Raw genomic sequence first — 24,505 nt, 5'->3', positions numbered from 1 at the left:
CCTCGCTGACACCAACACCGACACCAACACCGCTCCGAATTAACTGGGAAACGCTTTGTGTTTTGTGGAAGGACGAACAGCAGGAGGGACCGGACGCCCGTGCTGGCGGGGGCTGCACGAGGCCGCTCCTGCGCCTCCCGGTCCCAGGCTGTCCGGCCGGGCTCCTGGGGACGCTTCACCCGCAGCTTTTGCTCAGTTCCGGCGCTCGGTTATTCTTGGAAAATGATCAAACTTGGGGTTCCCTTCTGGAGCCTCAGCAGACGAGTCCTTTTCCTTCCTGCGCTATTCCCTCCTCTTCCCATCGCTTCCCTGCGTTTCAGGACTCACTGAGCCGCTGCAGCCGTCCCGGTTCCCAGCTGGCGGGAGCACGAGGTTTCCCACGGTGCCAGCCCGGCGAGGGGCTCCTGTGGGGCTCCCGTGGGGCTCCCGTGGGGTTTGCCCAGAGACACTGACAAACTGCCGCTACTTCGGGCCCTGTTAGTGCACGGACACCCTGTGCCGGCAGCCCCGCGCCGCGGCGTCACCAGCCCGGCTGGCCCCGCTCTGGGACGGCGGGGGGCTCATCCCATGGGTCACAGGGTGTCCCCTGTCACCCTCACCTGGCCCCGCTCTGGGACGGCGGGGGGCTCGTCCCGTGGGTCACAGGGTGTCCCCTGTCACCCTCACCTGGCCCCGCTCTGGGACAGCAGGGGGCTCGTCCCGTGGGTCACAGGGTGTCCCCTGTCACCCTCACCTGGCCCAGCTGAGATGGGCTGCAGTGACTTTCTGCAGCAGGACGGGCACCGGCCGCCCCATGGCACCGGCACTGGCACCGGCTGTGCCAGCACACAGGGGCTTCCCGGCTGTTCATGAGAGGTTTTGTGTGCAGGAGGTTGGGCTGTCCGGGGCCCCCACAGCCTCATCCCCTTCCTCCTCATCCTCCTCCTCCTCCTCCTCCTCGTCCTCACTCCCTCTGCACATTCACAGACCCTGGAGCAAACTCCTCCGGAGCCACAGAGCGAGCGGGGAACCACCACAGCCACCACTGCTGTCACCACCACAGCCACCACTGCTGTCACCACCGCAGTCACCGCTGCTGTCACCACCACAGTCACCACTGCTGTCACCACCGCAGTCACCACTGCTGTCACCACCGCAGTCACCGCTGCTGTCACCACCACAGTCACCACTGCTGTCACCACCGCAGTCACCACTGCTGTCACCATTGGTGTCACCACTGCTGTCACCACCACAGTCACCAGTGCTGTCACCACCACAGTCACCACTGCTGTCACCATTGGTGTCACCACTGCTGTCACCACCACAGTCACCACTGCTGTCACCACCACAGTCACCACTGCTGTCACCATTGGTGTCACTGCTGCTGTCACCACCACAGTCACCACTGCTGTCACCATTGGTGTCACTGCTGCTGTCACCACCGCAGTCACCACTGCTGTCACCATTGGTGTCACTGCTGCTGTCACCACCACAGTCACCACTGCTGTCACCACCGCAGTCACCACTGCTGTCACCATTGGTGTCACTGCTGCTGTCACCACCACAGTCACCACTGCTGTCACCACCGCAGTCACCACTGCTGTCACCATTGGTGTCACCGCTGCTGTCACCACCACAGTCACCAGTGCTGTCACCGCTGGTGTCACCGCTGCTGTCACCATTGGTGCCACCATGGTCACATCCCCCCTGGGCCTCCAGCGTCCCCAGCGCCGGGGTCCCGCCTGTCCCCATCACGGCCCAGCAGGTCCCAGGTGTGACACGGGGTGCAGGGCAGGGATGAGACCGGGGCGAGTGCTGGGGGATCCCTGGGATCAGGGGACCCACCACCGGCAGCCCCTGTGGAGCGGGACCCCCCGGCCCCCCAGCACCGCGGGGCTGGAAATGGGAGCCCGGAGCTGCTGCAGGGGCCGACGCGCCCGGAGCCACAGGAGCCCACGGGAATCGCGGCAGACACGTGGAGCTGGGACTTCCCACGGACACGGGAGGAAACACCGCGAGGAGCGGGCTGTGCCAGGGGCCGCGGCACAACTGTGGGTGCGGAACGGCGGCGCGGGGACGGGGAAGGGAGCGCAGGGACGGGGAACGGCGGCGCGGGGACGGGGAAGGGAGCGTGGGGACGGGGAAGGGAGCGCAGGGACGGGGAAGGGAGCGTGGGGACGGAGCCAGGTGCAGGGTGAAAATGCACCCGGAGCGGGAGATGGAAACTGTTGTGGGGTGAATTTCACGCTCAGACCCCAACTCTGTCCGCTCAGAGCCGCTCTCCATCTGCGGCACCGCCAGCCGACGCCGCCCGCGAGCGCCTCAAACCCGCTCCGCTGCCGAGCGGAGCCGCGCTGCCACCTCCCGCTCCTCCTCCTCCAGCCCCACAGCACGGGGGCAGCACCCCCACAGCAGAGCTGCGCCGAGGGCTCAGGCCCAGGGCTGAGCCTAAAGGGCACAGGGTGAGGGTCCGGGGGGCTCCTCGGGGCTCTGGGACTTCGTGGGGCATGTGGGGCCCTGAGGTGTTAATGACACTGGTGTTGGGGTTAGGGTCAGGTTTAGGTTTAGGGTTGGGGTTAGGGTTAGCATTAGGGTTGGAGTCAGGATTAGCTTTAGGGTTGGGTTTAGGGGTTAGAGTCGGGGTTAGGGTCTGGATCAGGTTGGGGGTTGGTATTAGGGTCAGGATTGGGGCTGGGGTTAGGTCAGGGTTAGGTTTAGATTTAGGGTTGGGGTTAGGATCAGGATTAGGTTCAGGTTTGGGGTTAGGTCAGGATTAGGGTTAGGGCTGGTGTTAGGTCAGGATTAGGGTTGGGGTTGGGGTTAGGTCAGGATTAGGTTCAGGTTTGGGGTTAGGTCAGGATTAGGGTTGGGGTTGGGGTTAGGTCAGGATTAGGGTTGGGGTTGGGGTTAGGTCAGAATTAGGGTTGGGGTTTAGGTTAGGATTAGGGTTAGGGTTGGGGTTAGGGCAGGATTAGGGTTGGGGCTGGGGTTGGGTCAGGATTAGGGTTGGGGTTGGGGTTAGGTCAGGATTAGGGTTAGGGCTGGGGTTAGGTCAGGATTAGGGCTGGGGTTAGGTCAGGATTAGGGTTAGGGTTGGTGTTAGGGCAGGATTAGGGTTGGGGTTAGGGCAGGATTAGGGTTGGGGTTAGGTCAGGATTAGGGCTGGGGTTAGGTCAGGATTAGGGTTAGGGTTGGTGTTAGGTCAGGTTAGGGCTGGGGTTAGGTCAGGATTAGGGCTGGGGTTAGGTCAGGATTAGGGTTAGGGTTGGTGTTAGGGCAGGATTAGGGCTGGGGTTAGGTCAGGATTAGGGCTGGGGTTAGGTCAGGATGAGGTTCAGGTTTGGTCTGTCCCCGCACCCCAGGGCAGCAGGGACCCTGTCCCTCCCCACCCGCAGCCCCGGGGGTTCAGGCTGCCCTGTTCCCCTCCCTGGCCAGGTTAGCGGCTCCTGTCCCAGCTCAGCACCACTTCACCAGCTCAGCCCCGTTTCACTGCGGCTCCTGTCCCGGTCCAGCCCCGCTTCACCAGCTCAGCCCCGCTTCACTGCGGCTCCTGTCCCGGTCCAGCCCCGTTGTGCTGCGGCTCCTGTCCCGCTCCGGCCCCGCTGTGCTGCGGCTCCTGTCCCGGTCCAGCCCCGTTGTGCTGCGGCTCCTGTCCCGCTCCGGCCCCGCTGTGCTGCGGCTCCTGTCCCGCTCCGGCCCCGCGGTGCTGCGGCTCCTGTCCCGCTCCGGCCCCGCTGTGCTGCGGCTCCTGTCCCGCTCCAGCCCCGCTGTGCTGCGGCTCCTGTCCCGCTCCAGCCCCGCTGTGCTGCGGCTCCTGTCCCGCTCCAGCCCCGCTGTGCTGCGGCTCCTGTCCCGCTCCAGCCCCGCTGTGCTGCGGCTCCTGTCCCGCTCCAGCCCCGCTGTGCTGCGGCTCCTGTCCCGCTCCGGCCCCGCTGTGCTGCGGCTCCTGTCCCGCTCCAGCCCCGCTGTGCTGCGGCTCCTGCTGTGAAGCCGACAGGCGGCAGCAGCAGCTCGGTGGGCAGGGGGTGTGGAACAGAGAGTTGTCACCATCGAGTCACAGTAACTGTGCTCTTCGGGCTGCGGATCAGGGCGAGCGCTTTTCTCCGAACAGCTGCAGCTCTTTAATCTGCCTCCGGAGCTCGGGGGTAACCGAGCGTGTTAATCCCGGCCAGGTCTGTGCTGGGCACGGCTGCCAGGCCGATGATCCAAACACACCGTTCAGCGCAGGAGGCTGTTGGACACCCAGACCTGGATGGAGCCTCGCAGGAGAGAAACAGCACGGGGTCATGGAAGTGGTTTGGCTGGAAGAGCCCCTCGAAACATGGAGTCCAACCATGACCCACCCCAGCACTGCCCCATGTCCTGAGAACCTCATGTCCGTCTGTCCAGCCCTCCAGGGATGGTGACTCCAGCACTGCCCTGGGCAGCCTGTTCCAATGCCCCACAGCCCTTTGGGGGAGAAATTGTTCCCAGATCCAACCTCAACCTCCCCTGGGCAACTTGAGGCCGTTTCTTTGTGTCCCTGTCTCCCCTCAGCTCCTGTTCTCCAGCTGAACCCCCCAGGTCCCTCAGCCGCTCCCATCACACTTGTGCTCCAGCCCCTCACCAGCTCTGTTCCCTTCTCTCCACTCGCTCCAGAACCTCAAGGGTTTTCTTGGCCTGAGGGTCCCAGAACTGCCCCAGGATTGGCGGTTCGGCCTCCCCAGGTCCAGCACAGGGACGATCGCTGTGCTGGTCCCACTGGACCTGCGGTGCTGGTTCGCTGGTCGGAGCTGGTCCCACAGGTGAGCTGTGCCAGCACGTTCCTGGGTGACAAAAAGGAGCTGAACATGAGGTGAATTAAAGCCTCTCGGGCACTGTGGAGGCAGCACCTGGGGACATGGGCCAGCGAGCCCAGGCAGGGACGTGGGGACAGGACGGTTGGGGGGGGATGGAGCAGCACAGCCCAGCAGTGGGGACACAAAGGGACCCACACCACGGTGTCCTTCGGAAAAGTAGAGTGGTGAGCACAGGAGGAAGCGGAGGAAGCGCAGACCCCGGCAGACTAAACACATCAACACACAGAGACGGCTCCGGGGAACAACCGGAGCTGAGACCAGCGCTGGACACTGCGGCCACTGCGGACGGGGCGCTGGAGCTGAGCATGGGCTGGGCACCGGGGACCAGGGAGCAGCCAGCGGGGTCACACACAGCAGGGCCCCGGGGACGGGCTGCAGGGGACGCCGCGGCGCGGGGCCGCTGTGTGCGCTGAGCGCGGCCGCAGGGACGCAGGACCCGGTGGTACCGGTGCTGGAGCGACACGAGCGATGACGCCCACGCGTGGCTGGAGGGAACGCAGGAGATCCCGCAGCCCAGCAGGAGCAAAACAGGAGCTGCAGGAGCAGAGCGCCCGTGGGTCTGACCCACAGAGGGGTGGAGGGGACGGCCGTGGGGCAGGGACGGCCGTGGGGCAGGGATGGCCGTGGGGCAGGGACGGCCATGGGGCAGGGACGGCTGTGGGGCAGGGACGGCCGTGGGGCAGGGATGGCCGTGGGGCAGAGATGGCTGTGGGGCAGGGACAGCCGTGGGGCAGGGACGGCCGTGGGGCAGGGACAGTTGTGGGGCAGGGACGGCCGTGGGGCAGGGACGTCCTGACCTCGCAGGGCGCCAGGGAGGAGAGAGCTGACACGGGGGAGATGGCCAAGGTGTGAAGTCACCTTGGATTCCCACGGGTGCTAAGGAAAGCAGGCAGTCGTGGGGCGGGACAGCTGTGGGGCAGGCAAAATGGTTGTGGGGCAGGACAGCTGTGGGGTGGGCAGGCAGGATGGTTGTGGGGCAGGACGGCTGTGGGCGGGCAGGATGGCTGTGCGGCAGGTAGGATGGCTGTGGGGTGCGCAGGCAGGATGGTTGTGGAGCAGGACGGCTGTGGGGCAGACAGGACAGCTGTGGGGCGGGCAGGACGGCTGTGGGTGAGCAGGACGGCTGTGGGTGGGCAGGACGGCTGTGGGGCGGGCAGGCAGCTGTGGGGCGGGCAGGACGGCTGTGGGGCGGGCAGGACGGCTGTGGGTGGGCAGGACGGCTGTGGGGCGGGCAAGCAGCTGTGGGGTGGGCAGGCAGCTGTGGGGTGGGCAGGACGCCCGCCCCTTCCGGCCCCACAACCCCCGGCTCCCACACCTGCCCGCGGTGCCGGAGCCGCTGCCCGGCTGGGGACAGGCGGGAGCGAGCGGGTCTGCCCCATTTCCGTGTCCATCGCACGCACCGGGACAAGCGGCTCCAGTGCCGCAGCACTGCGCTCCGGCCGGGGCACCGCTCCCCGGTACCGGTGTTTCCCCAGGGCACGGGGATGGCGGCGCGGGGCGAGCGCCGGGGCTGCACCGCAGTCACCCAGCGCGAGCTGCTCGATCACCCCGTGGCAGCGCGTTCGTTCTCAGGGAAACAGCAAACAGCTCTTTAACCAAGCTGGAAAGATGTAAAAAGACTCAATGTCTGGAAGCTGGAGCCAGACAAATCCACGCTGAAAATCAGAAAATCACATGCAAAATTTTATGGGTGAGGGCGATGAGCCGCTGGATTAAACACATCGGATGGGAGCAGCCACAGCCACTCCAACGGCTTCTGTCAGACACGGCCCACTGTCTGTATCCCGGAGCTCTAAATCCTGTCTGCTTCCCACACAGCGCACGGATCTCTCCAATCTGCCGCTGCTTTTGCGCCCAGCACCGTCCCCTCCCCGGGATCCACTTCCCGTGGCTGCAGCCGCCTCCCCTCCGTGGGCTCCGGAGCCGCGTCCTGCGCTGCCTCCCACTCCCGACACCCACCCGGGATCACAGTGACCCCTGCACCCGCTCCCGACACCCACCCAGGATCACAGTGACCCCTGCACCCGCTCCCGACACCCACCCGGGACCACAGTGACTCCTGCGATGATCCCCCCGCCGGCACTGGGCTGGGCCACGACATCTGATCGAAAACTTCACCACCAAAACCGGGCCACCACCCCTTGTCCTGTCACAACAGGCCCTGCTCAAAAGTCTGTCCCATCTTTCTTCTCAGCCCCTTTTAAGCACAGAAAGGCCGCACTCAGGTCTCCCGGAGCTTCTCTTCTCCAGCTGAACACCCTGGCTCTCTCACCTGTCCCCAGCAGAGCTTCTCCAGCCTTGGGCCATTCCTGCAGCCCATCCAGCAGAGCCCGGAGCAGCTCAGCCCATCCCAGTTCAGTTCAGTTCAGCCCAGCCCCGCCCAGCACAGCTCAGCTCTGTTCAGTTCAGTTCAGTTCAGCCCGGCCCGGCCCGGCCCGGCCCGGCCCAGCCCAGCCCAGCCCAGCTCAGCTCAGTTCAGTTCAGTTCAGCCCAGCCCAGCTCAGCTCAGCCCAGCCCAGCTCAGCTCAGCCCAGCCCAGCCCAGCTCAGTTCAGCCCAGCCCAGCCCAGCTCAGCTCAGCCCAGCCCAGCCCAGCTCAGCTCAGCCCAGCCCAGCTCAGCCCAGCCCAGCCCAGCTCAGCCCAGCCCAGCTCAGCTCAGCTCAGTTCAGCCCAGCACAGCTCAGTTTAGTTCAGTTCAGTTCAGTTCAGCCCAGCCCAGCTCAGCTCAGTTCAGCCCAGCCCAGCTCAGCTCAGTTCAGTTCAGCCCAGCTCAGTTTAGTTCAGTTCAGTTCAGCCCAGCCCAGCTCAGTTCAGTTCAGCCCAGCCCAGCTCAGTTCAGTTCAGCTCAGCCCAGCCCAGCTCAGTTTAGTTCAGTTCAGTCCAGTTCAGCCCAGCTCAGTTTAGTTCAGTTCAGTTCAGCCCAGCCCAGCCCAGCTCAGCTCAGCCCAGCCCAGCTCAGCTCGGTTCAGTTCAGCCCAGCCCAGTCCAGCTCAGTTCAGTTCAGCCCAGCCCAGTTCAGTTCAGTTCAGTCCAGTTCAGCCCAGCCCAGTTCAGTTCAGCCCAGCCCAGCCCAGCTCAGTTCAGTTCAGTTCAGTTCAGCCCAGTCCAGCTCAGCTCAGCTCAGTTCAGCCCAGTCCAGCTCAGCTCAGCTCAGTTCAGTTCAGTCCAGCCCAGCCCAGCTCAGCCCAGCTCAGTTTAGTTCAGTTCAGTCCAGCTCAGCCCAGCCCAGCCCAGCTCAGCTCAGCCCAGCTCAGCCCAGCCCAGCTCAGCTCAGCTCAGTCCAGCCCAGCCCAGTTTAGTTCAGTTCAGTTCAGTTCAGTTCAGTTCAGTTCAGTTCAGTTCAGTTCAGCCCAGCCCAGCCCAGCTGCCGGGCCCCGCAGGGCCGGTTCTCCTCGCACCCACAATGCAGGGAGAGAGAAGGGGCGTGGCCGGGAGCCCGACGGCGAAGGCGCCGCTCGGCGCGGGGCATGCCGGGAGCTGTAGTCCCGGCGCCGGCACTGACCGCACGGAGGCGCCGCCCGCGCCGGGGACAGGACTACAACTCCCGGCGCGCTCCGCGGGGAGGACGCGGCGCATGCGCACATCCAAACTACAGCTCCCGGCGCAGCCCGCGGGAGGCGGCTCCGCGCGTGCGCAGCGCGGGACTACAGCTCCCGGCGCCCCGCGGCAGCGGCGCGATGGCCGCAGGTGCGGGGCCCGGGCCGGGCTGACGGGCGCTGCGAGCCCGCGGGCGCTCCGTTGCCGCCATGGCGCTCATCGAGGGCGTCGGCGACGAGGTGACCGTGCTCTTCGCCCTGCTGCTGGTGGCCGTGGTGCTGGGGCTGGCCTGGGCCTCCACCCGCGCCCCCGAACCCGCCGCGCCGCCCCGCGCCGCCGCCGCGCTGCCCGAGGAGGGGCCGCCCGCCGCTCCCGGCCCCGTCCCCGTCCCGCACAAGGCCCCGGCGACGGGGGCGGCCGCGGCGGCGCCCGAAGGGGCGGGCGGGCTGGTGGCGGGGCTGCGGCCGCGGGCCGGGGCCGCCCCCGCGCAGGGGCCGCCCGCGGAGGAGGAGGGCGGCCCCGCCGAGCCCACCATGGTCCTGCGGCTCAAGTTCCTCAACGACACGGAGCGCCTGGCCCGGGTGCGCCCCGGAGACACCGTCGGCGCCCTGAAGAGGTGAGGGGAGGGGCGGGCCGGTTCTCCCGGCCCCGCCAGGGCCCTCTCGCGGCTGCCGGGGCGGCCCCGGGCGGCTCTGCCCTTCCCGGGGGGCGCGGAGCTGCCGCCCGCGCCCTGTGCGTGTGCTCCCCGTGTCCGGCGCTGGCGGCACCGACAGCCCGTCCTGCCCAGCGCCTTCGCCCCGGTGCCGCCGGGGCAGAGCGGGTGCTCGGGGGGGAGCTGTCCTGGTGGATCCGTGACTTCTCCCTCCTTCCCCCGTCCCAGGGCGCATTTCCCCGGGCAGGAGCAGCAAGTGCGGCTGATCTACCAGGGGCAGCTGCTGCGCGACGACGCCCAGAGCCTGGCGGCCCTGCACCTGGGCCACAACAGTGTCCTGCACTGCCACATCTCCCAGCACAGCCCGGCCCCCGCGCCCGCCGGCCCCCACGCCTCCGCAGACCCCGTGCACGCCGCCCTCAACGTGGGCAGCCTGATGCTGCCGCTCTTCGTGCTGATGCTGGCCGTGCTCTGGTACTGCCAGCTGCAGTACCGCCACGTCTTCACCGCCACCGCCACCACCTTCCTGGCCGGCCTCACCCTCCTCTTCAGCTTCATGGCCTTCACCATGTACCGCAGATAGCACGGCCCCGCGCCCGCAGGAGCCGCCGCGCCGGGGCCGCCTGGTCCCGCGGGAGTCTGCCGGCCCTACAGCCGGGCCGGGCCAGGGCTGCGGGACCCGGTGTTGTGGGGGGGGCTGCACTGGGGCTGCAGGGCCTGGCGGGTCCCAGGGAACCGGCGTTGGGCAGGGACGGCGGCTCCCCCGCAGGCCGGCCCCGGGGCTGTGCTACCTCGGGGGCTGCCCCGGTGCCCCCGGCCCACCTGCCGCTCGTGCCCGGGCCACGGTGCGTGCTGCCCGGTGCGGGGACGGCGCGGGGTCCCCTCCGCTCCGCGACGATTAAAGAGCAGAGACTGACCGGCCGTCCGCTGCCTGCGGGGCGGGGCTCCGGGGGGCGGGGCTCCGGGGGGCGGGGCCTGCGCCTCGGGCCACGCGTTCCGCAGAGCCGCGGCGCGCATGCGCCGGCACCGCGCTCGCTCATTGGAGGATTCGGGACGGCTGCACGTGCGTCGCTACGCACACTGCGGGAGCCCGCGCGCCCGGCACCTCCCCCGGAAGTGTGGGCCGCGCGGGGGGCGGGGCCGCGGGCTCCCCGGCGCTGCGGGGGCTGACGGGAAGATGGCGGACTCGGTGTCCGGGAGCTGCTGAGCGGCCGGGGCGGCGGCGGGTCCAGCGCCATGTAGGGCCGGGCGGCGGCACCGGCGGCGGGCGGGCACGGGCGGCCCCGGGGGTGGGGCCTGGGTGCGCCGGGTGTCGCGGTCCCGGTGCGGCCCAGCCCGGCGCGGGGGTCCCAGGGGCGGGCGGGATCAGTCCGGGGCGGGGGCGGGGCGGGCCGGGGTCCCGGTGCCGGTGCCGGGCGGGGGCTGCGCGGGGCGGTGCGGGCCGGGTACCGGGCGGGCCGGGGTCCCGGTGCTGGTGCCGGGCGGGGTGAGCGCGGGGCGGGCCGGGCTCCGGGCACCGGGCGGGATCGGGGCGGGCCGGGGTCCCGGTGCCGGCGCTCCCTGCGGGCCGGGCTCCCGCGTCCTCACCGCGCTGTCCCCGCAGGGTCTCACGCCGCTCGGCCGCCGCCCGCCCCGCCGAGCCCCGGCCATGCTGCGCCTGCGGCCATGGCTGCGCGCCCTGAGCCGGCCCCGCGCCCCGCCGGGCCCGCCCGCCCGTGAGCGCCGCGGCCCCGGGATGTTCCCCGCCTGCTACTGCGCGGGCAAGGCCAAGCCGCGGGCCGTGCTGCTGCCGCTCGACCCCTACGGGCCGGGGCTGCTGCAGCCATGGGCCCCGGACGGCGGGCGGGCCCGCGGGCACGGCAAGAGGAAGAGCTGGAGCTTCATCCACGAGAAGATGAGCTACGACACCTTCTTCACCATGAAGCGGCTGATCGAGCGGTCGCGCAGCGTGGGGGAGGTGCTGCGCTGGGTCACGCAGAACCCGGGCAAGGTGTCCGCCAGCCACTACCCCATCGCGCTGCACAAGCTGGGCCAGCTGCTGCAGCAGGGCCCGGCCACCGGCGCTGCGGACGGCCGCGCGCCCGGCCCCGTGCTGGAGCAGCCCGAGTTCCAGGCGCTCTGCCAGGCCATCATCAGCGGCTGCTCCAAGTTCGATAACTTCAGCATCGTCAACTGCCTGTACGCCGCTGCCGCGCTGGGTGAGTGCCGGGGCTGCCGCGGGCGCCGGCAGGGGAGGGGGAGCGCGTCGTCCCAGCTGCCGTGCGAGGATGCAGCCAGTGACAGGACAAGGGGCAATGGGTGCAAACGGGAACACAGGAGGTGCCGCTGGAAGAGGAGAAGCAACTTGTTGGGGGTGAGGGTGGCAGAGCCTGGCCCAGGCTGCCCAGGGAGGTTGTGGCGTCTCCTTCTCTGCAGACATTCAAACCCGCCTGGACCCCTTCCTGTGGAACCTCAGCTGGGTGAACCTGCTCCGGGGGGATTGCACTGGATGAGCTTTCCAGGGCCCTTCAACCCCTGGCACTCTGTGATCTGTGATACACGCTGAGCAGGAGCCGTGTCTGGGCTCGTGTGTGGATGTGTGTGCCACAGTGGCTCCGTGGCCGTGCAGCTGTGTCCCTCCAAGGCTGGGCTGTGCTCGGGGTGCAGCAGGAGGGGCTCGGGGACAGGCTCCAGGGCTCAGCTGCTGCGGTGCCAGCATGGCGGTGCCAGCGCTGCCCGCGCCATCAGGACAAACCGCTCCCCAGGTTCTGTTCCAGTCCCTGAAAATCAGCAAACGTGCGAGGTGTGAGGTCTCGGCTGAACCTCTGCAAGCCCTGAGCCCTCGGTCGCTGAGTGTCTGATGTTCGGGAGGAGGGTTCGGGGTGGGTGAGTCCTGCACAGCAGCAGCTGCCGAGCTGTGTCGCGGGGGCTCCGCCGCTGGACTGGAACCCTGCAGGTTCTGCCACCCGTGAGCAGGGGACGCGTCTGGGGGTGCCCGGTGCCCCATGTCCCCCCGTGCAGACCCTGCTGTCTCGCTGGCAGTTTTCCTGGTGCGGGCCGAGCTGTGTGTCGGTGCAGGAACCGGAGATGCCCTGCGGGGGTGGTTCTGCGGTCCCGTGTCCGGTGTGGGTGCGTTTGCTGGCACTGCCTCCCGCTGCAGGGCTGCTCCCCCGGCCCGCACAGCGTTCTCCGCCGTCACCCTCACCGCCCCGAGCTGCTCGTTAGCACGATGCCAACGCGCCTGTTTGAGACCTTGTTAAGGAACAAAGCAGCTGCTCCATCCGATTCCTCACTTCCCATCTCCTGACCCGTGTTTGACGAGGGATAAAACGCGACTGGCCCGGGGGCTGTGTTAAACCTTCCCAAACGCCGTCCCGGCTGCGGGGCCCGGGCACGGTGCTGCCTGCGCCGCCGGCTGGCGTCCCTCCCGACACACGGGCGCCCTTTGGCTCTCGCCATAGCCGCACTGTGCGCCCGGCCCCGCTCTGACCGTGGCTGGATAACGAGAGCTGGGGGAAGCGGTTCCCCAGGAGCTGAGTCTGAACACCTAGAGCCGAACTGGGAAACAGGACGAGGTCGGGAGCGTGGAGAGAGAAATTCCTGTTGTACACGGAGAGCTTTGGTTTTGTAATGTGCTGGCATCTCGTTTGTTTTGCAACCAGGGCTTTGTTTGAAGTACTTTTCCAGGTGCTTTATTTATCTTTCGGAAGTTGAGGCTTTAAAAGTCACCTTGCACTTGCGGGTGACCCGGAGGGCTCCTGTGACCCTGGGGCGGGGGGATAATCCCAGGGCCCCACGTGACTTGTTCCGCGGTGCTGGTGTTCCCATCGGCCTTTACCAAACTCTTCACTTTGGTTCGCTCGCCAACACGGCACACCCGCGGGTGCCGGACCCGGGGCCGGTGGTGCCGGCGGTTCGGTGACCCTGACCCCTTCCCGCAGGGCTGCCCGGGGAGTCCGCGCTGGTGCGGGTGCTGGAGGACGAGTCCCGCAGCCGCCTGGGCCGCTTCAACCAGAAGGACGTGTCGATGGTGTTCAGCAGCGTGATGCGGCTGCACCCGTCCAGCCCGCACCCGCTGGTCGAGTCCTGCCTCAGCAGCCTGGAGCGGCACCTGGACCGCGAGCGGCACCCGCAGACGCTCTTCCTGCTGCTCTCCTACTACCGGCTGCGCGCGCAGGCGCTGCAGGGCCACGCCGCCTCCGACCAGCAGCTCGTCAACAACCGCAAGATCCTGCGGCTGGTGCGGCACACGCTGGGGCAGGTCAGCGCCATGCGGGAGCACGAGCTGGCCCTCCTGGACGAGATGCTGGCCCTGTGCGCCCAGGAGGCCAACAACAAGGCCCTGGAGGCCATCTTCAGCTCCCAGCTCTTCTACGAGAACCGCCAGGAGCGATTCATCCACAGCATGGCAGGTGTGGTGGGGGTGGGGACAGCTCGGCGGGGGTCCCAGGTGTGCCCGCAGCGGAGGGCGCAGGGTTCTCTCTGCACCCTGGGCAGCCTGGGGTCTCCTGGCCTGGCCTGTGGGGCGTAGGGGCTGTGAGGGACCCCCGGGGCTGTGAGCTGGGGCCTCGCTGTGTGTGACGGTCGGTGGCAGCAGAGGTGGGAGCAGGGTCTGCACCATGGCCACCCTGTCCCCGCGCCCCGGGCTGACCTCTCGCCCCAGATGGGGAGCAGGCTGGTTCCAGGGGTTCCACAGAGGGGCCCCCGCTCGGTGCACGTTCCCGCGGTTCCTCTGGGTGCAGGCGGTGGGAACCTGCCTCCCACCGGCCCCGTAACGGGGTGGGTTTTGGCAGGCGCCAGGTTTGAGGAGTGGTCCCGTGGTCCCTGCCTGTGCTGCCACCCCTGCCCTGGCTGGAAGGCTGCGGCTGGGCCGGTGTCCCCCCGATGGGTGCCCCCTCTGGCAGGTGTCCCCCCGACACCACCCGCTGTGCTTGCTCTGCAGAGTGGCTCCCCAGGAAGGCAGAGAACCTGACCCCCTACACCATGGCCCTCATCGCCAAGTATGTGGCCCGGCACCGGCTGCGAGAGCCGCGGCTGCTCGACACCATCGCAAACTTCCTGCTGAAGCGTGGGGAGCAGCTCGATAGCAAGGTCAGTGTCCCCGGTGTGCCCGGGGCTGTGCCGGTGCTGGGGGCACCACATCCCTGCCCTGTGCCCTGGTCCGTACAGTGCTGAGAGCCCGGCGCTGGGTCCTGTGCCGCGTTCTGCTGCCCGGCCCAGCGCTGGGTCCCCAGACAGGACACACATGGAGCTGCTGGAGAGGGGCCAGGGGAGCCCCAGGAATGACCCGAGGCTGGAACAGCTCTGCTGGGGACAGGCTGAGAGAGCTGGGTCGTTCAGCTGGAGAAGAGAAGCTCTGGGAGACCTGAGTGCGGCCTTTCTGTGCTTAAAAGGGGCCAATAAGAAAGATGGGACAGACTTTTGAGCAGGGCCTGTTGTGACGGGACAAGGGTGATGGTTTAAACTAAAGGAGGGAGATTCAGGCCGGACATGAGGCAGGAATTGTTGCCCTGAGGGTGGTGAGAGCCTGGCCCAGGTACCCAGAGAGGTGGTGGCTGAACCATCCCTGGAGACATCCCAGGCCAGGCTGGACGGGTCTGAGCAACCTGAGCTGGTGAAGATGTCCCTGTCATGGCAGGGGGGCAGGGAAGGGCCCTCCAACACAAACTGTTCTGTGATCATGGGACCCCCTCTCTGCACAGGTGATCCAGAAGCTGGTGTTTCCCTTCAGCCGCATGAATTACCGCCCGTCCAACCACAGCGAGCTGTTCCCCAAGCTGGAGGCCATCCTGGAGCAGAAGGCCGGCAGCTCGCCCCTGGCCACCGTCAACATCCTCATGTCCATGTTCCAGCTCAGCCACTTCCCCCAGACCGTGCTGCACCAAGTCTTCTCCCCGGCCTTCATCACCAACGTCATGAGTACATTGGGGCTGTTGGAGCGCGGGGTGGGTTTGGGAGCGTGGGACTGAGCGGGCGCCCCGGGGCCAGCTGGCGGGCCGGTGCCGCGGCTGAGCCGGCCGTGCCCCGCAGGCAGCCCCTACGCGCTGATCGTGCGCCGGTACCTGTCGCTGCTGGACGCGGCGGTGGAGCTGGAGTTCCACGAGTACAGCGGCCCCCGCCTCGACCCGCGCTACCGCGTCCTCATGTTCGAGCACGCGCTGACGGCCGACGAGGCCAACAGGAAGTACAGGTGAGCGCCGGGGGTCGCGGCGCGGCCAGGAGGTTGTCACCCTGCTCCGGGGGTCCCAGCGAGGGTGGCGCGGGGGGGAGGTGGAGAAGGTCCCTTTGGAAGGGCTCGTACGTGAAGCACCTCCGCTGTGGTGGTTTTGAGGAGGAGCAAGCAACAAGTTCTGTGTGCGTGCTTTGCAAACTTCGTTAACATCCGTAACCCCAGCTCCGAAGCCTGTAGGGGAGCAGTGAGAGTTGTAGAGTCATTTAGGGTAGAAGAGCCCCTCGAGATCATTGAGTCCAACCGTTCCCCCAGCCCTGGCACTGGCCCGTGTCCTGAGAACCTCATGTCCGTCTGTCCAACACCCGCTGCCCTGGGCAGCCTGTTCCAGTGCCCCACAGCCCTTTCCGGGCAGGAGAACGAGCTGTGGGGCAGCAACATTGGGAGCTTTTCTGCCAAATGAGCCAAGTGTGTCCCCACCTTGCCCCACAGCAGCAGAGCCCGCGGCTCAGGGCTCTCCTGGCTCCCAGGGCCCCACATCCCTGTGCCGCTCTTTGCAGGGGGAGGACGTGGGGACAGCGCGGGCCCCGCTGCCTCCTCTGACCCCCTTTCCCGCAGCTACAAGGGGCTGGTGGCCGAGGCGCTGCGGCAGCTGGTGGGGGAGGAGTGCTACCGGCAGGACGAGGTGCTGCCCCCCGGCTACTGCACAGGTCAGGGGGCCCTGCCGGGGGGGCGGGGGGCGGAGGCTCTGGGGCTGCGGGAGCCCTGCAGCGGCCTGGCTGCTCGGGGCCGGCGGGCGGGGGTTACTGAGGGCAGAACTAGACTTGCTGCCTTGTCACCACCTTCCCCGTGCCACCGTGCCCCGGTGCTCGAGGATGGAGCTCACCGAGCTGGTGGCTTTGGCGGGGGGATCGCTGTGTGCCCCATCTGCTGCCCTGGCTGTCACTGTCCCCTCGGGGCACGTGGGATCCCGAGCCGGTGTCCTGTCACCGGGGGTCTCAGGGCCAGCTCTGACCCGTGTTCTCTTCGCAGATTTCCTGCTGTGGATCAACCGCTCGGGCACCGTGCTGCCGCTGTCCCGCGTCCCCGCGGCCGCCAAGGTCCCCCTCGCCCACGCCGCGGCCCCCAGCGCCGCCGCCCTGCGCTCCAGCGTCCTGGCGCTCACCTCGGACTTGCAGGACTTTGCCCCGTTTGCCGCGGAGGCGCCGAGCAGCCCCCGGGAGAGCGGCCTGGCCGGGCGGTTCCTGCCCGCGCTCTGCCCGGCGCCGGGGGGGCCCTGCTACCAGCCCCCCTCGGACTATTACTGCGGGCTGGGCAAGGAGCCGGCCCTGGAGAGCCAGGGCAGCCCCGCCGAGGGCCTCCCCGCGCCCGCCGGCACCCCCGACTGCTCCCCCCGCTGCAGCTCCACCGCCACGCTCTTCCAGTTCCCCATCGGCAAGATCCTGGAGGAGGAGGAGGAGGAGAAGGCTCCCGGACACGACCCCAAGTGCTTCCAGGGCGGGCAGGCTGTGCTGGAGGAGCCGGGGGAGAGGAGCCCCCCCACCAGCGAGGCTGCTGGCCCCCCACCCTCGCCGTGCCGGCCCAGCCCCAAGCGGGGGCCGGGAGAGGGGCTGCAGGGAGCCGAGGAGATCCAGAGGTACCAAACCGGTCCCCGTCCCCACTGTCCCCACCGTCTCTGGGTGTCAGTGCCCCTGCCAGCCCCTCACGGTGTGACCGGGGGCGCTCCCTGCCATCTGCCGCTGTCCTGCCGCGGGTGACACCGCTGCCGGTGGGGTCTGTGACACTGTCCCTCTGTCCCTGCAGGGTGGTGCTGTCGGTCAATGACAAGTGGCACTATTGCCAGAACTCCGACATCCTGGTGGGCTCGCGAGCCATGCGGGACCGGCACCTGCGGCTGCTGGGCTACTCCCTGGTGCAGGTAAGGGGCTGCTCCCCCGGCAGAGCCCGTGCCGTGGGCTGCGGAGCTGCCATGCGGGGCTGGGCGGCCATGGCACTGCTCATGGCGCCTCATCCTCACAGCTCCTTCTCGCCCTCCCCAGCCCAGGAGTTTTTCCGACTGGTGGGCAATGCCAGCCCCAGAACCCCAGTGCAGGCAAGGGCACAGCCGCTGCTGTCCCTGTCCCCTGGCTGCGGGGATCCCCGTTGCAGGTGGGAGGGACGGGGGCGCCTGCTCCTCCCGGGCCCGGCAGGCAGAGCAGCGGCATCGGCCGCGGGGTGGAAATCACGGGGGCTGTAGCTCAGGGTGACACCCGCACCATAACCTCGGCCCTCGGCGCTGCCGCGTGCCCTTTGCCGTAGCGGGCGGGGGAGCCGAGGTCCCTCCAGAGCTGGTTTTGGAGCCCTGGCCGCCGCGGTGCAGGCGCTGGCTGGGCTGCGGTGAGAGCTGCCAGCGGAGGAGCCCTCGGGGCTTCGCCGCCTGCGCAACTGGCTTGAGGTTTCTTGGGAAACTTCAGATGTTGTTTTAAGGTGTGCAGCTTCTCTGAGCCTGTTTGCGGGGCGGTTCTTAGCTGGAGGATAGATCTTTCTGCGGAAAACAACCCAGAAACGTGGCCTCTCAGCCCTGTTTACTGCGCCACTTCGGAGGTCACCTGGATTACAGTTGCAGATCCAGCGAGCAGACTCAGAACCGTTTCTGAAAGCTCCTTACGTCCCTGCTGCTGGCGCCACGGCGTGCCAGCGCCAGGCTCCTCGTTTCAGAACTCCTGCCGTCGGTGGCGCAGCAGCCAGTGTTTGTGCAGAGCCGTGCGGTCCTGTGACCGCCGTGTTTGCCACGGCCATCCCGCTGCCGTCCCCTGCCGGGCCCTGTGCCCGGCTCTGCCACGGCCATCCCGCTGCCGTCCCCTGCCGGGCCCTGTGCCCGGCTCTGCCACGGCCATCCCGCTGCCGTCCCCTGCCGGGCCCTGTGCCCGGCTCTGCCACGGCCATCCCGCTGCCGTCCCCTGCCGGGCCCTGTGCCCGGCTCTGCCACGGCCATCCCGCTGCCGTCCCCTGCCGGGCCCTGTGCCCGGCTCTGCCACGGCCATCCCGCTGCCGTCCCCTGCCGGGCCGTGCGCCCCGGCTCTGCCACGGCCATCCCGCTGCCGTCCCCTGCCGGGCCGTGCGCCCCAGCTCTGCCACGGCCATCCCGCTGCCGTCCCCTGCCGGGCCGTGTGCCCGGCTCTGCCACGGCCATCCCGCTGCCGTCCCCTGCCGGGCCGCGCGCCCCGGCTCTGCCACGGCCATCCCGCTGCCGTCCCCTGCCGGGCCCTGTGCCCGGCTCTGCCACGGCCATCCCGCTGCCGTCCCCTGCCGTGCTGTGTGCCCGGCTCTGCCACGGCCATCCCGCTGCCGTCCCCTGCTGGGCCGTGTGCCCGGCTATGCCACGGCCATCCCGCTGCCGTCCCCTGCTGGGCCCTGTGCCCGGCTCTGCCACGGCCATCCCGCTGCCGTCCCCTGCCGGGCCGTGCGCCCCGGCTCTGCCACGGCCATCCCGCTGCCGTCCCCTGCCGGGCCCTTTGCCCGGCTCTGCCACGGCCATCCCGCTGCCGTCCCCTGCCGTGCTGTGTGCCCGGCTCTGCCACGGCCATCCCGCTGCCGTCCCCTGCTGGGCCGTGTGCCCGGCTCTGCCACGGCCATCCCGCTGCCGTCCCCTGCTGGGCCGTGTGCCCGGCTCTGCCACGGCCATCCCGCTGCCGTCCCCTGCCGGGCCCTGTGCCCGGCTCTGCCACGGCCATCCCGCTGCCGTCCCCTGCCGTGCCGTGCGCCCCGGCTCTGCCATGGCCATCCCGCTGCCGTCCCCTGCCGGGCCGTGAGCCCGGCTCTGCCACGGCCATCCCACTGCCGTCCCCTGCCGGGCCGTGTGCCCGGCTCTGCCACGGCCATCCCACTGCCGTCCCCTGCCGGGCCGTGCGCCCGGCTCTGCCACGGCCATCCCGCTGCCGTCCCCTGCCGGGCCGTGTGCCCGGCTCTGCCACGGCCATCCCACTGCCGTCCCCTGCCGGGCCGTGCGCCCGGCTCTGCCACGGCCATCCCGCTGCTGTCCTCTGCCGTGCTGTGTGCCCCGGCGCTGCCGGAGCTGGCCTTGGGGACACTGCCCAGCGCCGGCCGTGTCCCAGACACTGGTGGGACACAGCAGGTGGTGGCACGAGGAGGGGTCCCCGGCGCGGCTGTGGCTGCGTGCCTGGGCTCTGGCGTGCCCGGGGCTGAGGACGTTCGGCACAGCCGCCTCTGCTCCCGGCTCTGTGCCTCCGCGTCCAAGAGCCACCCCGGCCTGCCCGCCCTGCGCCCAGCACACCCGCTGGGGACCGTCCCACCCTGCGCCCGGCCCAGCCGGGGCTCCGTGCCCTGTCCCCAGCCAGCCCTGCTCAGTGTCACCGCTGGGCCTGCGGGTCAGGGCTGCCCGAATAGCCCCGGCGCAGGCTCTGGGGAGCCGGGGCGGGGGGCCGCGCCGGAACGGGGGGCTGTGCCGGGATGGAGGGCCGTGCCGGGATGGGGGGCCGTGCTGCTCCGTTGTTCTGCTTCTCGTTGGAGGTTTGTTTCCTCTTTCGACACCGTGCAGAGCCGCAGGGCAGTTGGGGCTGGTGGGGCCTCTGGGGACCATCCTGTCCCCCAGGTCACCCAGAGCCGCTGCCAGTGCCACATCCAGTGACACATTCTGTGTGTCCCGGTCTGTCCAGAGCCCACGCTGCTCACCCTGTGTGTCCCGGTCTGTCCAGAGCCCACGCTGCTCACTCCGTGTCCCTGGGGAACCCACCCCTGCCCCGGGGGAGATGATTCCAGTGGCCGGTTCTTCTCACTGGGGAGTTTCCCCTTTGTGTCCGGTCGGGATCTCCCAGCAGTAACTGTACCCGTTGCCCCTCGGCTTTGCCACGGGCTCCTCGTCCCACGGGGTCTCCAGCCGCTCTGCAGCCGCCCCTGGGCCCCGCTGGCGGGTGGGCGCTGCCTCCTCTGCTCTCCTGCGCCAGCCCCGGGCTCGGTGGCCGCCTCGGGTCACCTCGGTGGCCCCTCCCTGTCCCCTCCAGCCCTTCACAACCCTTTGTTCAGCTCCCTCCCACTGCTCTCGGTGCTGTTCCTGGTGCCACCAGGATGCTGGTGCCCCTTCCCGTGCTGGTGGCTGCGGCTCAGTGTGCCCCCGGGGACCCACCCTCCCTTTGTGCCGGTGCTGGTGTGCGGGGTTGGCCCTGCCCCGGCGCAGGACGTGGCCCTTCCCTGGGGACATCCCTGCTCGCTCTGTCCCTTTGAAGGGCAGCACAGAGTTCGGTGTCACCCCTGTCCCACAGCCCCCCAGGTTCACTGGTCCCGCCGTCCCGGTGGCGGCCGAGGGCGCTGCCCGGAGCTGGCCCGGTGCCGCGGTGCCGCTCCAGCTGGACCCACGCGGCTGTTCGCAGCTCGTTGACCCCGCAGCTCACCCCTCCTCACCGATAATTTAAGGCTCCTCTGGCCGCGGCGTTGCCGTGCCTGGCAGCTGCAGGGGCGCCTGTGTGACCGTGCCAGGCCGGGCTCTGCGGGTGTCCCTGTGCTGGTGGTGGCAGCTGTGGGTTTGTCACTGTCACTGAACGGGGCGGCTGCCAGGAGAGCCGGCACAGCCGGGGCTGCCGAGGCACGGCCGGGTCAGGGAACCACAGCGGTTGGTGTGGGAGGGCCCTTCCCTGCCCCCCTGCCATGACAGGGACATCTTCACCAGCTCAGGTTGCTCAGACCCGTCCAGCCTGGCCTGGGATGTCTCCAGGGATGGTTCATCCACCACCTCTCTGGGTACCTGGGCCAGGCTCTCACCACCCTCAGGGCAACAATTCCTTCCTCATGTCCGGCCTGAATCTCCCTCCTTTAGTTTAAACCATCACCCTCGTCCTGTCACACCAGGCCCTGCTCAACTCTGTCCCCATCTTTCTCATCGACCCCTTTTAAGTCCAGAAAGGCCGCACTCAGGTCTCCCCGCGCGTCTCCTGCCCAACTGCGCAGCCCGGCCCTCTCCGGCTGCCCCACGGCACCGCTGCTCCAGCCTCGGCTGTTTCTGGAGAGCAGGGGTTTGCAGAGAAGTGCGGGCTGCTTGCGCCCAGGGTGCTGAGGGGACGGACGGGGCCCGGGCACAGGTCACCTCTGCCCCCCCGGGTGGGACGGGGCTGGGTTTGGCTCTTTGTCCCCCATGGTGTCGGTGATGGGCTCAGGGTCGTGGCGCTGAGCTGGAGCAGCCACAGCATCACGTGTCCCCGCTGTGGTGGGGATCGGTGCCAGGGCCCCTGTGCTGGAGCTGGGCTGGAGGGGACCAGCTCCGTGTGTCCCCGCTGTGGTGGGGATCGGTGCCGGGGCCCTGCGCTGGAGCTGGGCTGGAGGGGACCAGCTCCGTGTGTCCCCGCTGTGGTGGGGATCGGTGCCGGGGCCCTGCGCTGGAGCTGGGCTGGAGGGGACCAGCTCCGTGTGTCCCCGCTGTGGTGGGGATCGGTGCTGGAGCTGAGCTGGAGGGGACCATCTCCCGGGGTCGGGGGACACGGCGCAGCGGCTCTGCCCCTCCTGAGCCCCCGGCCGGGACCGCACCGTCCTGGCCCTCGCTGTGGGGCTGGCCCGGGCGGCAGTGGGGTGGTGGTGGAGGCACTGGTGGCCATGGCAGATGTGCCCTGACGTCTGTCTGTCTGTCTGTCCGTCCAGCTGCCCTACACGGAGCTGGAGAAGGTGAGTGGCATCGAGGAGGCCAAGCACTACCTGCGGCAGAAGCTGAGGGAGCTGCGCTTCTGAGGGACGGACGCCCGACCCGGGCAGGGGATGGAGCGGGGGGGCACGGAGCTGCCCCCGGCCCGGGGCGTGGGGCTGGGCCGTGGGCACCCGCTCGGGGCTGGGGGGCGTGAGGTATTTATTGTGTGACGGGGGAAGGGGTGACGGCTGCTGCGAGGGGGAGCGCGTGGGGCTGTGCTGCTGGGGGCGCTCCTCGGCCCCCCGGACCCGGGGTCGCTGTGGGTGGCGCTGGGGGGCGTCCCTGTGTCCCCACGGCTGCCGGGAGGGAGGGAGGGCTGGGCCTGGCCCCCGGCCCTGCAGGGTCTGGGGGGCGGCAGTTTGCACAGGGGGGCTGGGGCAGCGGGTTGACTTTACAATAAAACCGGTGAAAAGTGTGCAAAGTCCTGTCACTTTATTCGTACAAGGCAGTGCCGGCGAGCGGCCCCCGGCACACGGTGACCCCGGCACACGGTGACCCCGGCACACGGTGACCCCGGCCCTGCGGTGCAGGGTGCTGCTGCCCCCGCCCCCCGCTCCTCATGAAGCTGTTTATTGCCCTTTGACTTAGGTTAAATAAAACAGGGTCAGATTTAGGAAACACCTGATTGATTGTCTGGGGGGGCTGGGCAGGCAGGACCTGCAGCTCTGCCGGGGGGCAGTGGGGGTGACCGGGGGCTCTGCCCCACGCCCCGGTCAGGAGGGGCCCGGGGGCCCCTGTACCGCACGGGAGGGCCGGGGGGCCGGGGGGGCCAGGCCGGGCGCTGGTGTCTCTTTGGCAAGTGTCCCCTCCGCAGGCGCGGGGCTGCCGGGCGTCCCCCTGCGCCGCGCGCTGGCACACGCTCACACCGGCATCGGCATCTCGTTGTACTCGTCCACGCCTTCCCGCTCGTCCAGGACGGGCTCGGCCTCGTCCGCGTCCAGCTGCGGCACAGCGGCTCAGCGCCGGCACGGCCGCGCACCGGCACCGGCACCGGGGCGCGGGGCGGGCGCGGGTACTTACACACTTCATCTCGCGGTCCGTGAAGATGCGGCTGAGCAGGCACATGCGGAGCGGCACGGTGAGGATGAGGATGAAGGGGAAGGCCAGCGAGGCCACGGTGGACATGACGGCCCAGAGCACGGCCAGGCACGCCAGCTGCAGCGCCGTGAACAGGTGCATGCGCAGCGTGCGCACCTGCGGGGACAGCGCCGGCGTGGGGACGGCGCCAGCGGGGACAGCGCCGGTGTGGGGACACCGGCCCTGCTGCCCCCACCTCGCACTGCAGCCCTGCGGCCCCCACCCCACACCGCGGTGCTGCCCCCACCCCACATCGCGGTGCTGCCCCCCCCAGCCCACATTGTGGTGCTGCCCCCCCAGCCCACACCACAGTGCTGCCCCTCCACCCCAGGACACTGGGTCCCCAGCCCCGCCGGGGTCTGTCCCCGCTGGGGGGGTCTGTCCACCCTGGGGGGTCTGTCCCACAGCCACCCCAGTGCCCCACGCCTGAGGGTGCCCCAGGCTGCTGCCCCACGCCAGGGTCCCACCCCAGGGCCCCACCCCAGGGCCCCCCCAACCTTTTTGACGTAGGGGACGTCGGGGTGGTGCTTGGGGGGCATGAGCAGCAGCTGCAGGCGCTCGTAGAACTGGATGCCGTTGAGGGAGGTGACGCCCATGTAGAGGAAGATCCCGAAGAGCACGGCCAGCGGGATCTGCCGCAGCAGGTCCCCGATGACGATGGACAGGCCTGCCCGAGCGCGTCAGCGTGGGACGGGGCACCGGCCGGGCCACAGCAGCCCCCGCACCCTGCCCCGGCACCCGGGCGTGGGGAGGGTCCTGCGTCACCGCTGCCCACGTGGGACGGGACGCACGCGCCATTCGGCCAGGGACCGGGGCAGCCCAGCTCCCGCGGGTCCCCCCTCCTCACCCTCCCAGGATGGAGCGCGGCTGCACCTACCGACCAGCACGGCCACCAGCAGCCCGGTGACCCGCTGCTCCTTCACCTCCTGGATCTTGGGCTTGTCCCCGGGCGCCACGGCCTTGCTCATGACGGTGAGGGCGTTGGCGTGCGTGACCGAGCGCACCGTGGCCGCCGCCAGCCACGGCAGCCCGAACAGCGCGAAGAAGCCGCCCATGGCCACGATGAGCAGGAGGTCAAGGTGGAACCCGGAGCCCTTCTGCAGCATCCGCTCCTTCTTGCTGATGATCAGCCTGGGCAGGGGGGCACGCGGTCGGCACGGCCCGGCACAGCCCGGCACGGCCCGGCATGGCCCGCCCCCGTGTGCCCCTCGCTCACGTGGTGATCTGCGTCTCCATGAAGATGAGGATGAAGACGAGGACGGCGGGGAGGCCGCTGGCCACCATCATCCAGACGGGGAAGTCGCTCTGCTCGCCCAGGGGGTTGATCACCCAGCCACGCTTGTCCGGGGCCGTCACCGAGAACCCGCTGGGCACGCTCAGCTTCTGTGGGAGGGGGCGAGCAACGCTGCGGGGGGCGCCGGCTCTGCCCCCCGGGACACAGCTCCCCGGAGCGAGGGCGACATGGGGCGGGGGCAGCCCCAGGAGGCTCAAAGGGCTCCTGGCGAAGCGGTGGCGGCGCCGGTGGCAGCGGTGGCAGAGCAGACGGTGCCACAGGGACGAGCTGACCCGCAGCCGGGACGGGGAGCGGGGCCGGAGCCCCTGGGGAG

The 24,505-nt window shown here is 69.3% G+C and overlaps 3 protein-coding genes across 10 annotated transcripts in view; 2 read left to right on the top strand and 1 right to left on the bottom strand.

Annotated features, from left to right (window-relative positions):
* The first annotated feature begins 8,468 nt into the window (after positions 1-8,468).
* Positions 8,469-9,922, top strand: TMUB1 (transmembrane and ubiquitin like domain containing 1). Its single transcript, XM_065831369.2, has 2 exons — positions 8,469-8,970; positions 9,235-9,922. Exons 1-2 carry the CDS (start codon positions 8,564-8,566, stop codon positions 9,587-9,589), a joined length of 762 nt encoding a protein of 253 aa, XP_065687441.1. The 5' UTR covers positions 8,469-8,563; the 3' UTR covers positions 9,590-9,922.
* Positions 9,923-9,988: 66 nt separating this feature from the next.
* FASTK (Fas activated serine/threonine kinase) lies at positions 9,989-22,236 on the top strand. The gene is made up of 10 exons (XM_065831361.2): positions 9,989-10,244; positions 10,610-11,204; positions 12,927-13,397; positions 13,928-14,076; positions 14,688-14,904; positions 15,016-15,175; positions 15,773-15,864; positions 16,187-16,790; positions 16,958-17,072; positions 21,779-22,236. The coding sequence occupies exons 2-10, from the start codon at positions 10,655-10,657 to the stop codon at positions 21,863-21,865; spliced, it is 2,445 nt and encodes an 814-aa protein (XP_065687433.1). The 5' UTR covers positions 9,989-10,244; positions 10,610-10,654; the 3' UTR covers positions 21,866-22,236.
* SLC4A2 (solute carrier family 4 member 2) overlaps positions 22,228-24,505 on the bottom strand; it is a 19,814-nt gene continuing 17,536 nt past the window's right edge. For 7 of the 8 annotated variants that reach the window (XM_065831347.2, XM_071805488.1, XM_065831348.2 and 4 more), the window contains 5 exons: positions 24,115-24,281; positions 23,776-24,029; positions 23,396-23,565; positions 22,842-23,015; positions 22,228-22,762 (listed from right to left, as the gene is read on the bottom strand). In XM_065831347.2, the coding sequence (XP_065687419.1) occupies positions 22,682-22,762; positions 22,842-23,015; positions 23,396-23,565; positions 23,776-24,029; positions 24,115-24,281 (846 nt within the window). In that variant the 3' untranslated portion in view covers positions 22,228-22,681. Of the gene's footprint in view, positions 22,763-22,841; positions 23,016-23,395; positions 23,566-23,775; positions 24,030-24,114; positions 24,282-24,505 lie in introns of those variants that run through there. The other variant, XM_071805490.1, reaches the window with a different exon arrangement.

This window comes from Patagioenas fasciata, chromosome 2 (genome assembly GCF_037038585.1).
Source record: "Patagioenas fasciata isolate bPatFas1 chromosome 2, bPatFas1.hap1, whole genome shotgun sequence".
NCBI lineage: Eukaryota > Metazoa > Chordata > Aves > Columbiformes > Columbidae > Patagioenas > Patagioenas fasciata.
Note: the sequence above shows the minus strand (reverse complement) of the source record. Positions and strands in the feature narration are given on the sequence as shown.